The sequence below is a fragment of the Diplotaxodon limnothrissa genome, linkage group LG17, assembly GCF_057381915.1.
Source record: "Diplotaxodon limnothrissa isolate DT_005_m linkage group LG17, D_limnothrissa_male_GT1.1, whole genome shotgun sequence".
Taxonomy (NCBI): Eukaryota; Metazoa; Chordata; class Actinopteri; order Cichliformes; family Cichlidae; genus Diplotaxodon; species Diplotaxodon limnothrissa.
Genome location: NC_140612.1, coordinates 5240528 through 5254580, shown reverse-complemented (window position 1 = coordinate 5254580; position 14053 = coordinate 5240528). Strand labels below are relative to the sequence as shown.

The following is a 14053-nucleotide window of genomic DNA, read 5'->3' as shown; positions in this document are numbered from 1 at the left end:
TTGAGACACTGTCTCTTAACCTGTTTTCTCTCCTTGGCTTTCCAGTCTTCTCTTCACTATCAATAAACAATAAAAGCCCTCCCAAAATACACTAAAAAATTTACTGTTTTTCTGTTCTGATTTTATATGTAGCAGCTAGTAGATTTCAAATTATCTGGAAAACTGACACATGCTGATAAATCAGCTAATACTAAAACTCCCATAATTTTTCAAGGGAGCAGATTCTGATTGTGCTGTATCACAGACTTCTTCTGCTCCCTTTATTGTTCATCACAGCAAATCAAATGCCTTTATCTCATCCTGGCCTTACCATCCTCCTCTGTCACACCAACCCTCTGCATGTCCTCCTTTGTTATATCCCTGAACATCCTCTGAGGTCTTCCTCTTTCCTCCTGCCTGCCTGTTCTTTATTCAACATCCTCTGTACAGTATATCCACTATCCCTCCTCTGCACATGTCCACACCATCCCTTGTCTCTCCCACTTTGTCTCCAAACTGCTAAACCAGAGCTCTTCCTTTAAAATAACAAAAATCTTATCATCTCCAACTGTTCAACATCAAGCTCTACCACATCGTCCATCATCTCACAGCACTACAGTCTCGTAAACCTTCCCTTTCAGTTTTGCTGCTATCCTTCTGTAATCTACACCCACTCCAACCTGTCTGCACTCTTTTCTACACCTCTCTTGTGCACTCTATGTTGCTTTGGGTGTAACAGTTGAAAATGCAAAAATGAATAGTTAACTCCACAGAGCATTTGCTCTGCATATAGTGGGGGCTTTTTGTTCGTTAGAACATTGTGTGTTTTAATTGCACAATAAAACAAGCAATTAGAATAATAAAGCCTCTTTAATGTGGGAAACCTGTCCACAGTTTTAATAAATAAATATATCATATAAAATATAATAAATAATTATAAACACAGAAAAGGCTCACACTGTGGTATACTATTGAAGAGACACTGTGGGAGGGAGGGAAACGGTTCATGTTCCTGTATGTCTGTGTCCTCAGGCAATACTATACTTTGCATTGTAGGACATATTCTCCTCTTTTCTTCTCCTGATCTGCTCTTACACACTGGAAACTCCTGTTCCTCCTCATCTCACCTTTGCTCACTTCATCTCTTTCGACATGTTTTGTCCTTTTTTTCCCCTTCGGTGCACTGATGAAAGGGTCCTATAGGACCCAGGCCACACCTTAAATTCACACACACACAATGGTGGTGGGTTAATGCACTATATAAAATGTCCACACACATGTGCAGACAAATAAGTAAAAGTACTTTATCGCGCATGTGCAAAATGCACATACTTGCATGTGAGGATGTGAACGCACAAAGCAGGAACTTTTAACTCCCACACACATTTATATTTAGAGGGATCACAGCTGAGACTCACCAAATTGTCTTTCCATCTGTGTCAATACATAAACTTTGAAGTGTGACAGGAAGGTGTGTGTGTGTGTAAGTTGTTGCAAGTCTTTCCTGAGTTTTTTCTTCATCGTTTCTTTTTACTTCCAACCCCCCCCCCAAAAAACTCCAGAAAAGACATTTGGAAATGACGAGTGCTTACAGCAATCCAACTCATATTACCTTAATCTTGTTTGGCCTTTGCTGGGACATTAAAGCAAAGACATGCAAAATGGATGTTTACAGTGAACATTTCATGACAGTGTACTCAATTGATGGCTATGCCCTCTTTACACTTAACACTGGTTGGTTAAGTGCTCTCTTAGCGTAGCTCCTCTCCCTAGAATTTTCTTTTTAGTCAAAAGCCTATTATTAAAACTAAATTAAAATTTCAGTCAAAATTAACACTGCAGATGAAGCAAGAATGCAATTAAAATATTTCCCACAGTAACAAATTGCTCACACAAATTTTAGCCTAACGCTAACCACCACTGGGACATGGCGTGCGAGCACCTGCCTCCACTGTCAAAGTTCTAAGTAATGTGCTTAGCAGTACAGACTGATATACATACTTGGGGATAACAACTCTGACTATGCTAGCCCTGTTATTTGTTTCCTCGGTGACCCTAAAACTGCAGTAGACTTTGAATATATATAAAGGACTATTTTCTATCTTTTCCATTTAATCCCTCTATTTAGCAAGGCTTTCTTGACTGTCCTGAATGCACACACCATATTAGTTACATTGTATTGCTGGAAGCATAAATCCAGAGACCACTATCAGAGCCAACATACACTGAAACATTTTGAAAAATGCACCAAAGTGTGCATTTTAACATGCTGAAGATTTAAGTATGGGTATAATACCTCACTTAAGAAGCTGACCTGTGGACCAGAAGACATACGAAAAAATGAATTTACTTTCAGGTTCACAGTAGTTTTCAGGGGCCTGTCTTTCTGAATGTTCTTTTGGGCTTTTTCCCTCCCTTTAATTCAAACTAGGCTATGTTCTCCTGATAACACATGAGGCAGCCTCAGTAGTCCTTTGGACAACTGCGGTTTAATATAAGAATTTAACAAAAGAAAAGAAAAGAAACAGAAGCGATACAGTGGGATGAAAATGTATTGGGAACAGTCAAATATTATGTGAGCACAAGTTGCTGCACAGGCTCCCAAACTCGCCCTTCCTTAATCAGCCTTCGGTCGTGTCTACTGTATTAAAATAAGACGTTTAACATTTCCATCATGTCTGGTTGCCTGATGGCTGGTTTGAACTTTCTGAAGAGAAACAAAACTCGATGCTGACAATCTATTTCTTGGATATCCTGGAGGGAGCTGCACTGTGACGAATTCTAGAGACATTTTGACTGTTAGTCCCCCCCCCCCCAAAAAAGTCACACCAGACAAACAGCCAGCTGATTTGCAACAGCAAGGAGAATGCATGCTTCATTTAGGCAAGATCACAATGTAACCAGTTCTTTGTTACAGTGTATCAAGATTTTTGAAACACTTGAGGAAAAGAACAGCAATCTCTGGTATAATCCCCAAGAAGCACTGTCAGATACAATAACTAACTTTAAAAGATTAAAGTAGTTCATTCAGTATGTGACTGTTAAATTTATATTTGCATTAGAATGCTATGTTCTGGCCACTAAAGCAGCGGTCAGCCTTCTTCTTGATTATCCTTTAATGCATCTACATCCTTGTGAGGAGTTGATTGACTGCCTGGCTGCTTGGTGCACCCTCCTCTCCAGACTCCTCTTCCATCACCTTCTTCTGGAACTCCTGCATGAAAAAAAAAGACTCAGAGTGTTTGAACATTAAACACTTACACATTTGATGATTGCTAGGTGCACAATATGTGTGTAGACAGCAATGGCATAAACCTGACCAGCATAGGAAAAAAAAAACCCTGATAGTGATATTTGACTGAAAGACAGATCAATGATCTTTTGGCACCAGAATGAATGACATAATGACAAAGTCATGAATATCGCTTCAAAGCTACTCACTAGTCTCTTTATCCAGCACCTGATCAATGACCCTAAATTGTAACTGCTCTGTAACTTGATGACTTCGTCCATGACCGCTCAGTGTCTCATAAACTCCATGTCCTTTATAAAAAAAAAAGAAAGAAAAAAAAAAGCTTTTCTGTGTTGCTGGAGCAGTGAAACTCTAGAAGCTTTGCGGCTGCTTAGGCTGTCGCTTTGTGGTGTTGAATCTCGTATGGTTAATGTGAATTTCAGCACAGCAACCACATCAAACAACAGCAGGTGCATGATTTTCACATCAACAGTTGGTAATGAGATCTGGATGTGTTTGCCTGTCATCCTCACCCTGAATCTGCGCAGCCTTGCCAGTCTGTCTTGCAGAGTCTTCTCCTGGCTGGAGGTCAGCTCTGCTACATGAGTGCGCCACAGCTGCTCTTTCTCCTGAAAGACCAAAATGCAGTTTTAAGATAGACTATATATAAAAGATGGACACATTTGTCTTAGCTGCTGGTTTTGTGAAATCCCTTCATTCCTTTTGAAATCAGATGTTAAGAACAGGAAGTGGTTCTTACTGGGGAAACCAAGTACATGGAATAATACTGCATGGTAACAAATTGTCAAACTCATTTTACACTGTGGGCCACATACAGGCTGCTTTGATCTTAAGTGTAACTCTCCATTCTGTCAGTGTAAAGAATCTGAACTGTACCCTGCTTACAAGCAATATTCCATGTAGAGTAGTCCAGCAGCTGGCACTGCCTTTTTATACTCCATTTGTCTTAATCAGCCATGAAAAATGAGTTTAACTACATCCGTAGTTTTCATAATTACAACAGTAACACGTCTGCTGACGGTTAATGTTTCAACCCAAAGCCCCTCTGACTGATCCTCACAATGACACTCCACAATCATCAAAACTTGGCAAATTGCTCCCACAAACTTGTCAGTGGAGTTGAGACGGAAAATAATCAACTCAATTTGTCAACTTGTCAGTGATCGCCCGTCTGAGCAAATTTGCACCAAGAGTGCTACCCCATATCCCTCTCCATAATCATTCAAAGGCCTTTAAAGAAAGAATGTCTTGGTTGTTTGTCTGGAAGTGTGTGTGTGTGTGTGTGTGTGTGTGTGTGTGTGTGTGTGTGTGTGTGTGTGTGTGTGTGTGTGTGTGTTCGCATTGACTGTGTAACTGCTTTCACCTTCACTCCATATGTGTCAGCGAGTCTTCCTCTTGAAACTGACTGACATTAGAGCAAATGGCTCCCTCGCTCACATCAACTTCCTCTAAACATTACGGCTCCCCAGACCCACACACAGCATGACGGGAACGTTAATTAATGACAGACGCTGTTCATTGAGCGCAACTCGCATCGGCCTTCTCTCTCACACACATGTGTGTAAATTCTACTTAAAAATACACACAAACACACTGCAGGAAATTGGATCCAAGAGATTCAACAAGAGATTCAAATTTGAGGTCAGGAACACACCCGCCAGCAGACCCAGAACTTTTCATCACACACACACAAGCACGCCTACTTAAGGCTCTGCGGTGCAAGCCCAGCAGAATGTATGTCCTGTTATATCACTGTACCAGGGGAACTTTAGCCATCAAAATAATCCTACAGAGCCTCAAAATATTATGGAGGATTAAGTGAGAATGATTGTGTATCTTTTCTGTTTTTCTGTCTTCTGAACTGTTTTTTCTTAGATTTATTTCCTCTCTGGATGTACTTGCTTATATGAAGAATTACAGGCGGACACGTGGATGTAACCTCCAGGTCTGTGAAGTAAAACTTCCATGGCCCTGCTGCTCACAGGCTTTACAACCTCTTACATACTTTGAGTTTATGGTCTCAATAACTTTTAAAGTCTCATTCCAATTAAAGTGAAACTTTATAACAGAGCAGGGGTGTTAAACATAAGGGCCAGAATCAGCCTGGCAAACACTCCAATTTGTTCCACTGGATGGATGGTTTTGGAAAATGTAAAGGCAGGTCTAGATTTTGGATGTTTAACCCTGTAACAACAACTACATTGCATTTGATACATACATAACAAAACAGGAAAAACACAGTTTTTCAGACCTCTACTAAATACATTCACCCTGAAAAAATGAAATAAATTGCAATATACATGTTTAAGCAATAAATTGCCGGCTGTGACTTTTAGTACTAGTACTAGTAGTAGTAGTAGTACTAGTTTTTAGTTGAATTAACCTTTTAAAGTCTGAACTATGAAATAATTGCCAGAAAATTTAGATTTTGGGAAAAAGGAGTGTTTGGTAAACTTTCTGATAATTTCTTTAATTAAAACGAATTTGCATATATAAGTTTAAACGTGAGAGTGAGAAAATGTACCATTTTAAGAAAAATATTAGCTCATTTTGAATTAGATGGCAACAACACAGTTTGGAACAGCTTAGACGAGGTCATGTTTATCATTATGCAGCATCCCTCTTCTTTTTACAACAGTCTGTAAAACAGCGGTCCCCAACCCCCGGGCCTCGGGGGTCCGTGAGTCGTTTGGTACCGGGCCGCGAGAGTTGAGGCTCAGGTATGAAATGTATGGTTTTCAGGGTTTTTATCGGTTTTCAGTGTTATTTTGTTATCGTTTTTATCGTTTACTCGGTTTTCCTGGGTCTTTTCACGTGTGTTATGAATAAATCTTCTTTTTTTCGGTACCGGTACTAGTTTTATTTTGTTGTATTTATCCGCGACACCTTAAAGGCCGGTCCGTGAAAATATTGTCGGGCATAAACTGGTCCGTGGCGCAAAAAAGGTTGGGGATCGCTGCTGTAAAACATTTGGAAACTACAGAGACCAGTTGCTGTATTTTTGAGAGCACAGTGTTGTCACACTATTGTCTGATGTAGGATTCTATAGTTGCTCAATGGTCCCCTTGCATCATTGCTGTGTTTTCTACTCCATGATGAGTCAGATGTTTTAAGCTGGTGAAAGGTCCGGACTGCAGACAAGCCAGTTCAGCGCCTGGACTCTACCTCAAAGCCGTGCTGTGTTAATAGCTGCAGTGTGTGGTTTAGTGTTCTCTTGCTGAAATGTGAAAGGCCTTCCCTGAAAAGAAAAAAAACATCAACAGGATGGGAGCATGTGTTCTAAAAACTGTATATTGCTGTTGCTGTTCCAAATGTGCAAGCTGACAGATCTGTATGTACTAATATACCCACATACAATCAGAGATGAAGGCTTTTTAAAATGAAACTCCTTTCAAATTTCAAACCATCTAACTACAGAACAGTTTTCCCACTTTGCCTCTGTCCATTTTAAATGAGCTTTAACCTGCATTTGTGGATGGTGCAGAGAACTGTGTTCACAAACAATGATTTCTGGAAGTGATCCTGGGCCCATGCTGCGATTTCCAAGACAGAAAAAATGCAGTCCTGCCTGAGAGCTTGAAGACCACAAGCATCCAAAATCAACTGTCACTGCCACTGTCTCCAAACCCCATCACAGCAGGTCCACCATCTTCTAAATTTGCCCATTTACTCTTGCTCCTTCTGTCATAGCTATCCAGATTCTCCAAATCTTTTAATGACATCAAGTACTGGAGATGATGAAAATTTTATTTTGGGGAACATTATTCTCAAAATCGCCCATCTTTACCTCTGAGAAACCCTGCCTCTCAAAAAGACTCTTTTTTTTATACTGAGTCATGTTACTGACCTGTTGCCAATTAACTTTTATTTCCCCCAGCTTTTTTGATATGTATTATTGCGATCAGATTCAAAATTTGCTAATATTTTTATTCAAAAATTTAATATTTTCTTAGTTTAAACATGTAATATTTTTTCTTTTGTACTGAGAATAAAGAAATGGATCTAGATTTTCAAATCATTTCATTCTTTTTAAAAAAATTGTTTTTAAATTTAGTTACATTTTGTTTTACAAAATGTAACTAAATTTGACATTTTGTCAATTGAGGTCGCAGTTCCTAATTAACCTTCATCTTGGCTCTAGTTAAATGTGTCCTGAAAGCAGTCAAAGTGCAGCTAATGAACACATAGTACAAAGATGTACATAGTATGAAATTTAAAGTTGCTAACTGCAATTCAAAGTTTTGATCGCTGCACAGTCCTGTCTGTTTTCTGTGTAATGTTCACTCAAGACTGAGTCACAGCAGCTTTTGTTAGTAATCACTAATAATTTGGAAAAAGTTACAGAAATATGTAAACAAATGTGCGTTCTCTCTCTTTCTGTTTTTAGCAGTTTACATGCCCCCACCCCCCCACCCCCCTTGTGCAGATGACACTAGATGACAGAAGGTCATAATTATTGTATTTCACAGGAAAGTTATATAAGCATTTTAATCTGCACTACATGTGTGAAACACGCCAAAGTTTGGACGTCAACTATAAAAGAACAAATATTTGGAGGAAGGTCACACTTGGTTAACGTTGGTCTGTCATCTCGCAGAAGACTGGAGATGCTATAAGCCATTAAAGAAACTAAATAAAAACGTACTCCCACAGGATGCTGCGGGAACTGAAAGGTGAAGAAAGGTGAACTCCATCACTAACAGAACTAACGTGCAGACATTATTTGTATAAAAAACCCAAAGGAATAGCTTTCAACACATATAGGGGGAGTTAACAGTAAATATGAGCTAATAGACTGCATACAGCTATCATTAGTTAATTACTAAGTACTGAGAGTGAGACCCTCACCACACGAAAATCTCCTCTTTTCAATTGAATTCAGTTTTATTTATACAGCGCAAAATCACAACAGTCGCCTCAAGGCACTTTATATTGTAAGGGGTAAGCTTTGTGTTCAGATAAACTTCAGGTTGACAACTTTGGCAATGAACAAAACATCACTTTTGACAAAGGCTCTCAGCAAATTCCATTGGTTCCAGGAGTTTTCAATGCGTCCTATTGCTAATTAATATTTTAGCTTTTCAATCTAAAAACTAGGAAACTCTGAAGAAGTCAGAAGTCTGTCTATCCAGTTTGCTTCAAGAAGGAAAGATGCCAGACACATGTTGCCATGTCTTTGAAGATCAGCTCTGCGTCGTGCGTTAGAATTAGAGATATAAAAGGATGCTGTAGCTGACCTGTTTTTATGCTGCACCCTATGACTTTTTTCAGGTTGTCAAAGGAATGGGGGGAAGAGGAAAAATGCACATTCCTCAATAGATGGTTCTGAAGGTCAATGTGATAATAATGTTATATAGAACTATAAAATAAGTAAGTTAGCCTGTTGTAGTTTATAAAACGAAATGTTTTTTCTGTGAGATTTCAGTTGCTTGTTCGGTTTGTCGGACAGCAGAATGCCTCCTAACCATTAAGGATTCTGGCTTATGAAGTGTCACCTGGTAGCAATCAGGATGGTACCTGTCCTATTTAATGTGAAGGACAAGATGTAGATGATCTCCATTTTGCCCCATCTCATCAAAGAAAACAGCAGCTTTCCTAGGTCTGGTTAATGTACGGTATGATCTGTAACATGAACAATATGCATGCAGCAATGAACTATGCTAAGGTTTTCAGAATTTTCACTACAGATTCATAATTTGTATGTGTGTGGTGTTTTTTAAGGACTTTTAATGCAGCGCCAAAGTTGAGCAGCACAAAAGAATCTAATGTAGCCAGTAGTACAGTACTACCACTGTAACTGCCTCCATGTCTCTGAACCAAAGGCCTTTGATTTAGGTGATGTCAGATGCTTATGTAAGACTTAAAAAATGTTGCTTGTTCTTGCAATCACTATTCAGTGCGTTTGCCTATAATAGTACATAATTTAGCAAAAACAGGCTCTAAACCAAGAACTTTTTGCCCCAACTTCAGAGAACTAATTTGGAAATGCACAATATTGAAGGCAGACAAGTATGCACTTGTCTGCCTTCACACGCATTCACCAATTTCCTTCGGGGCCAACCTTCAGGATCAATAAAGTTTATTGAATTGAATTTGAACTTGAGTGTCATCCCATTTTTAATGCATAGGGTTTAATACCATGTTGGCCCACACTTTGCAGCTATAACAGCTTCAACTCTTCTGGAAAGGCTTTCCACAAGGTTTAGGACTGTGTTTATGGGAATTTTTGACCACTCTTCCAGAATCCCATTTCAGAGGTCAGACCTGGTCTGCAGTCTCTGCTCTATTTCATCCCAAAGGTCTTCTGTCTGGTTGAGGTCAAGACTTTGTGCAGGCCAGTCAAGTTCTTCTTCACCAAAGGTATAATCATCCATGGAGTTTGCTTTGTGCACCAGTGCACAGTCATGTTGGAACAGTAAGGGGCCATCAACAAAACTGCTTCCACAAAGTTGTGAGTCTGGAACTGTCTAAAATGTCTTGGTATGCTAAAGAACTAAGGGGCAGAGCCCAGCTCCTGAAGATAACCTTACATCATAATCCCTCCTTCACTAAACATTACACTTGGCACAATGCAGTCAGTAAAAGTACCGTTTTCCCTACAAGCACCAAACCCAGACTCGTTCTTTGGATTCCCAGGAAAGCATGATTCATCACTCCAGAGAAATGCTTTACACCACTACATCTGACACTTTGCATTTTGCTTGGTGATTCAAGTCCTTTTTCAAGGACTTTCAGTTGTCCGAGACCAGGCTATAAAAATCAGTAAGTCCTGGATGCAGCTGAATTAATTCCTCACGACAAGTGCAATTGTGAGGAATATACAACTGGACTTTTTGCACAGGTGGCATCCTATCACAGTACCAATTCATTCGGAATTCACTGAGCTCCTGAGCGTGCCCCATTTTTTCCACAGATGTTTGTAGAAGCAGTCTGCATGCCCAGATGCTTGATTTTATCAACCTGTGGCCATGGAAGCGATTACCTGAATTCGATGACGTGGATGGGTGAGTGAACACTGGCAATATAGCTTAGGTTTAAAAGACACCCATCTATTAAGTTTTTCGTTTGGTTATTTTGGTTGAATTCATTGTAATGCACTCACTTAAATCTCCATGTTGACTTGTCAACATTACAACGGTTTTCTGGTATTCATATGGCTCGACTGACACATTCCAGTGGTGAGCACGTGTGACATTTTATACAGATTAACCCTTGTTTAATGAAGACTGGAGGTCTGTTTGGGTTCAGGTTGCTTTTCTGCATTGGCTGTATGTTTCTCTGTGTTCTCTGTGCACATGTCAGAGGACATAAGTCACTGAGTCCATGCACATTTGTGTGTACTTTTGATGTGTGGCTCTGGGTTAAGTTAGGGTTCAGCAGAAAGTACATTCCATACTGCTGTGAGAGTGACTGTCTACTCTATCAGGGTAAATGTTGTCATCAGCTTCCTGTCTTTTTATTTTTTCTGCAGAGAAGCAGAAACACTGACAGCAACAGCAAGCCCTCGTCCCCTGTTGACCTTAACACGCTCTTGTCAAAAATTGGGCAACTGCTCAAAGCGTCCACAGCTGTTTAGTGTATGCTGCATTCCAAGTCCATGAGAGTGTCCATCTGTTTTGGCAACTGTTTATGTGTTGTGTTGTGTTTTGAATAAATCCGTACTATCAATGCAAAACCACTTTCTTTTGTTTCATACTGCCAAATGTCTATTTCATTCTTCTACTGCGTGTGTGTCTACATGCTCTCCCAAAGCGACTGATAAACCCTGGCAGTCTTGACAGAGGGCCAGAATTGTGTTGCCTAGACTGTTAATTCCAGGAAGTCGATCTGATTTTGCCCTGAGCAACAAAGTGAACCTCAACGGTAGATTAATGCTCATTGATTTGGCGTCACACCACGGCCCGTCTACTTGATAGTTCAGCTCTCTGTTTCCATCAGACTGATTACTACAACCTGGTCTCACGAAAACCTAAGCTTGCCGTCTTAAAATGTGAATAAATGAGTCACCTTCACAGTGTGTGTGCCTCACAAGTGAAGGAAATAAAAAAACAAACAAAAAACACTGACTTCACATTTGGTATTTGCTAATAACTTAATAAGGAAGATCATTTTCACACAAAACCCTTGAAAAAGCTGTTTAAAAAGTGTTATGGAAAGCATCCTCCCAGTCAAGAACATTCAATTATTAAACTCTGAAAGGCTAAAACAGTGCCTGGTTTCCAATAAATAGCGCTGATGGCCAGCTTGATCTATCACAGCACCGGTCACATTCAGTTACTATTGCTTGGCTCCTGTGTCCAACCTGTGTGTGTGTGTATGTGTGTGTAACAGGCATGTGGTTTCTAAGAAGAAACAAGTACAAGCTGTTGAGCCTAAGCTGCTGTCAGTTAGCGCAACCCTTCATGCTGTGCCAAAGGTTGGAAGTGAAGACTATGTTTGTTTTGCAGATGTATGGACTTGTAGAGTGTGAACCATCCAGTCATGTGTGTATGTGTGTGCACGCGTCTGCTCACCTTCTTGCTCTCTTCTATTTCTCTGAGTCGTTTTTTTTCCTGCTGCTCCTGCTCTAATCGCCTGCGGACCTAAATCACACAGACACACATACATGCACACACACACAGCACACACACACACAAACACATGGATATACATGAAATTTGTGCACATTTGGGGTGTGATATTTGATTCGGTCGCACTTGCCATACCCTCTCTTCTTTCCTGTCTTTCCAGTCGTTCCCTAAAGCCGCCGCTCCTTCTGTCCTTTCCGATGTTCTCAGAAATGCATAGTCCTCCTCTTTACACAAACCTCTCATTGACTAGAACCAGAAAAGTGGCTTTTGTGAGTGTCATGAAACAGCGTCAATGCTGGAACACAGGCAATATGGTGAAGTGGTGAAAAAGTAGTCCCTTGGTGGTGTCTGGATATTTTCAGTATTTCAGTATTCAGTATTTATTTCTTACTAGAGACTCATTGAAGTTACATTTCTATGTGGCATTCATTCTTACACACACCACACTTTATGATTCACATAAAGCTTCTGTTCATAGTTTTATGCCACATATGTTACTGTAAGTGCAACACCCATGACTAGATGCTAATGTCCAGTGATGCACGCTAACAATGCTAAATGTTTTTTGTCTAGAGAACTGGCAAGTAGGTATTTGATTTGGGTAAAATTACCAAATACAAAAATAAATGTATAAAATTTTTAGAAAAGTTTTAAAATTCATTTATTTTTGTGTATTTTAATTCACTTTAAGAAGTCATCAGATTTCAGTACATAAGGGTTAACTTACTTGCCTTTGGGAAGAAGCCATAGCATTCAGAGGAAATTTAGGCACAGGGAGAACATGCAAACTACACACACAGAATTGCCATCAGTGTTTCAATCCAGGAACCTTCTTGCTGTAATGCCACAGCGTTAACCACTGCCTCACTTTGCTAGCCTGCTGCCTGAGTCGGGATGCAGCCATTCATTGGTTTTTCTAACATGTTAATTATGACATGTTGTTTTTCTTGTCTGAGATTATTTTTTTACTTTAACTTTTTTACACCACTACATTTTCTGGAAGGTCTGAATAGCTTGTAACTTTGTGGTGACTGGTGACTGTTTCCCCCTTGGGCTTATTGACAGCAAAAGACATATAAACCTGCACTTTACCATGATGCCTGCCTTCCCTGCTTCCTTCATATTCACTGGGTTGAATCCAGGTTTTACAAATGTTCACTTATATAAACTTGAAACAGTCAAATGTAGGACATTGTCAATATGTAGGACAGCGGGACAAGAGATAAGTGCTGCTTCATAACTAGGTCACCCTTTTACTGGGATCACCAAAAGGTCTCATGAATATAAAAATGACACTAAATGACATCTGCTATGACCTCAGCTGCCTCACAAGATCTCAACCCAAATGACAAATACACATGTGGAACAAATGCACCGAGGAAATGGAAACTGTTTATTTGATTTACTGTGTTTCTTTTCTTGGCTTTTCTCAGAATTGTTCTACTTTATGTTATCTGAGGATAATTATCTATCTAGTTGGTGAAGAATAAATATATGAAGAAACTTTCAACCCTACACCCATGAGTCTTCAATCCCAGCAGCATGTAACTTACCTTTGACATGGGAATGCCTTGAAACCTCTTCTCGTGCGTCATCTTAAACAACAGATCTGCGGCTCATGACACACAGATGTTCACATTTTATTAAGTCTCAGTGATGCTTTTATGTCACACATTTAATTTTCTTTCAAAATCTGTGAAAACTTTGTAGCATTTAGAGTTAAATAGCTAATCAGAAATTAGCTCAACTCACCTGTAGGTCAAGAAGAACTGTGTCCTCTCTTTTTACACACTCTTTCGGGTTCAGTGTGTTTTGAGATCTTTCTCACCCCGCTCTAATTGCCTCCTCTTCTGCTCAATCTTTTAGAATACCCACAGATGTGTCCTTACTCAGCTCAGAGTCCCAACAGAAAGCTGACGATCGGAGTCATGGACGTTTTTGTACAGTAACAGTGCAACACTTAAATGCTGGTCATTTCCACAGTGCAGTGATAGAATTGCCACTATCCTGCTAATAAAAAGTCAGGAAGCCAAGAAGAGCATAATAAATAGGTGACGCTTTTTAAAAATTAAAGTTCGTGGGTCACTGTATCTTAACCACGATGACACACAGTAAGAATTAAGTAAAAAAAAAAATTACCCTTGTTTTTTTGTTTTTTTTTTTAAAAGGTACAGGCACATTTTAGTCTGTATGCTAATCGAAACAAACCGACAGCTTACATCATTTAATTTAACTATTTAATAAAAAATAT

General features: G+C 39.5%; 1 protein-coding gene across 1 annotated transcript; it reads right to left on the bottom strand.

Annotated features, from left to right (window-relative positions):
• Positions 1-3103: 3103 nt before the first annotated feature.
• LOC146614526 (uncharacterized) lies at positions 3104-13397 on the bottom strand. Its single transcript, XM_085376836.1, has 5 exons — positions 13356-13397; positions 11938-12048; positions 11746-11814; positions 3745-3840; positions 3104-3193 (listed from the first exon to the last, which is right to left on the bottom strand). Exons 1-5 carry the CDS (start codon positions 13395-13397, stop codon positions 3104-3106), a joined length of 408 nt encoding a protein of 135 aa, XP_085232962.1.
• Between the last annotated feature and the right edge of the window lie 656 nt (positions 13398-14053).

What these genes read in the sequence shown, in the direction of transcription:
- LOC146614526 (XM_085376836.1), bottom strand. Translation starts at nt 13,397, where the DNA reads ATGACGCACGAGAAGAGGTTTCAAGGCATTCCCATGTCAAAG. An exon ending in AAGGCATTCCCATGTCAAAG is followed by an intron (nt 12,049 to 13,355) that starts GTAAGTTACATG and finishes TTCTGGTTCTAG; the next exon opens with TCAATGAGAGGTTTGTGTAA. An exon ending in AAATAGAAGAGAGCAAGAAG is followed by an intron (nt 3,841 to 11,745) that starts GTGAGCAGACGC and finishes TTGGTCTTTCAG; the next exon opens with GAGAAAGAGCAGCTGTGGCG.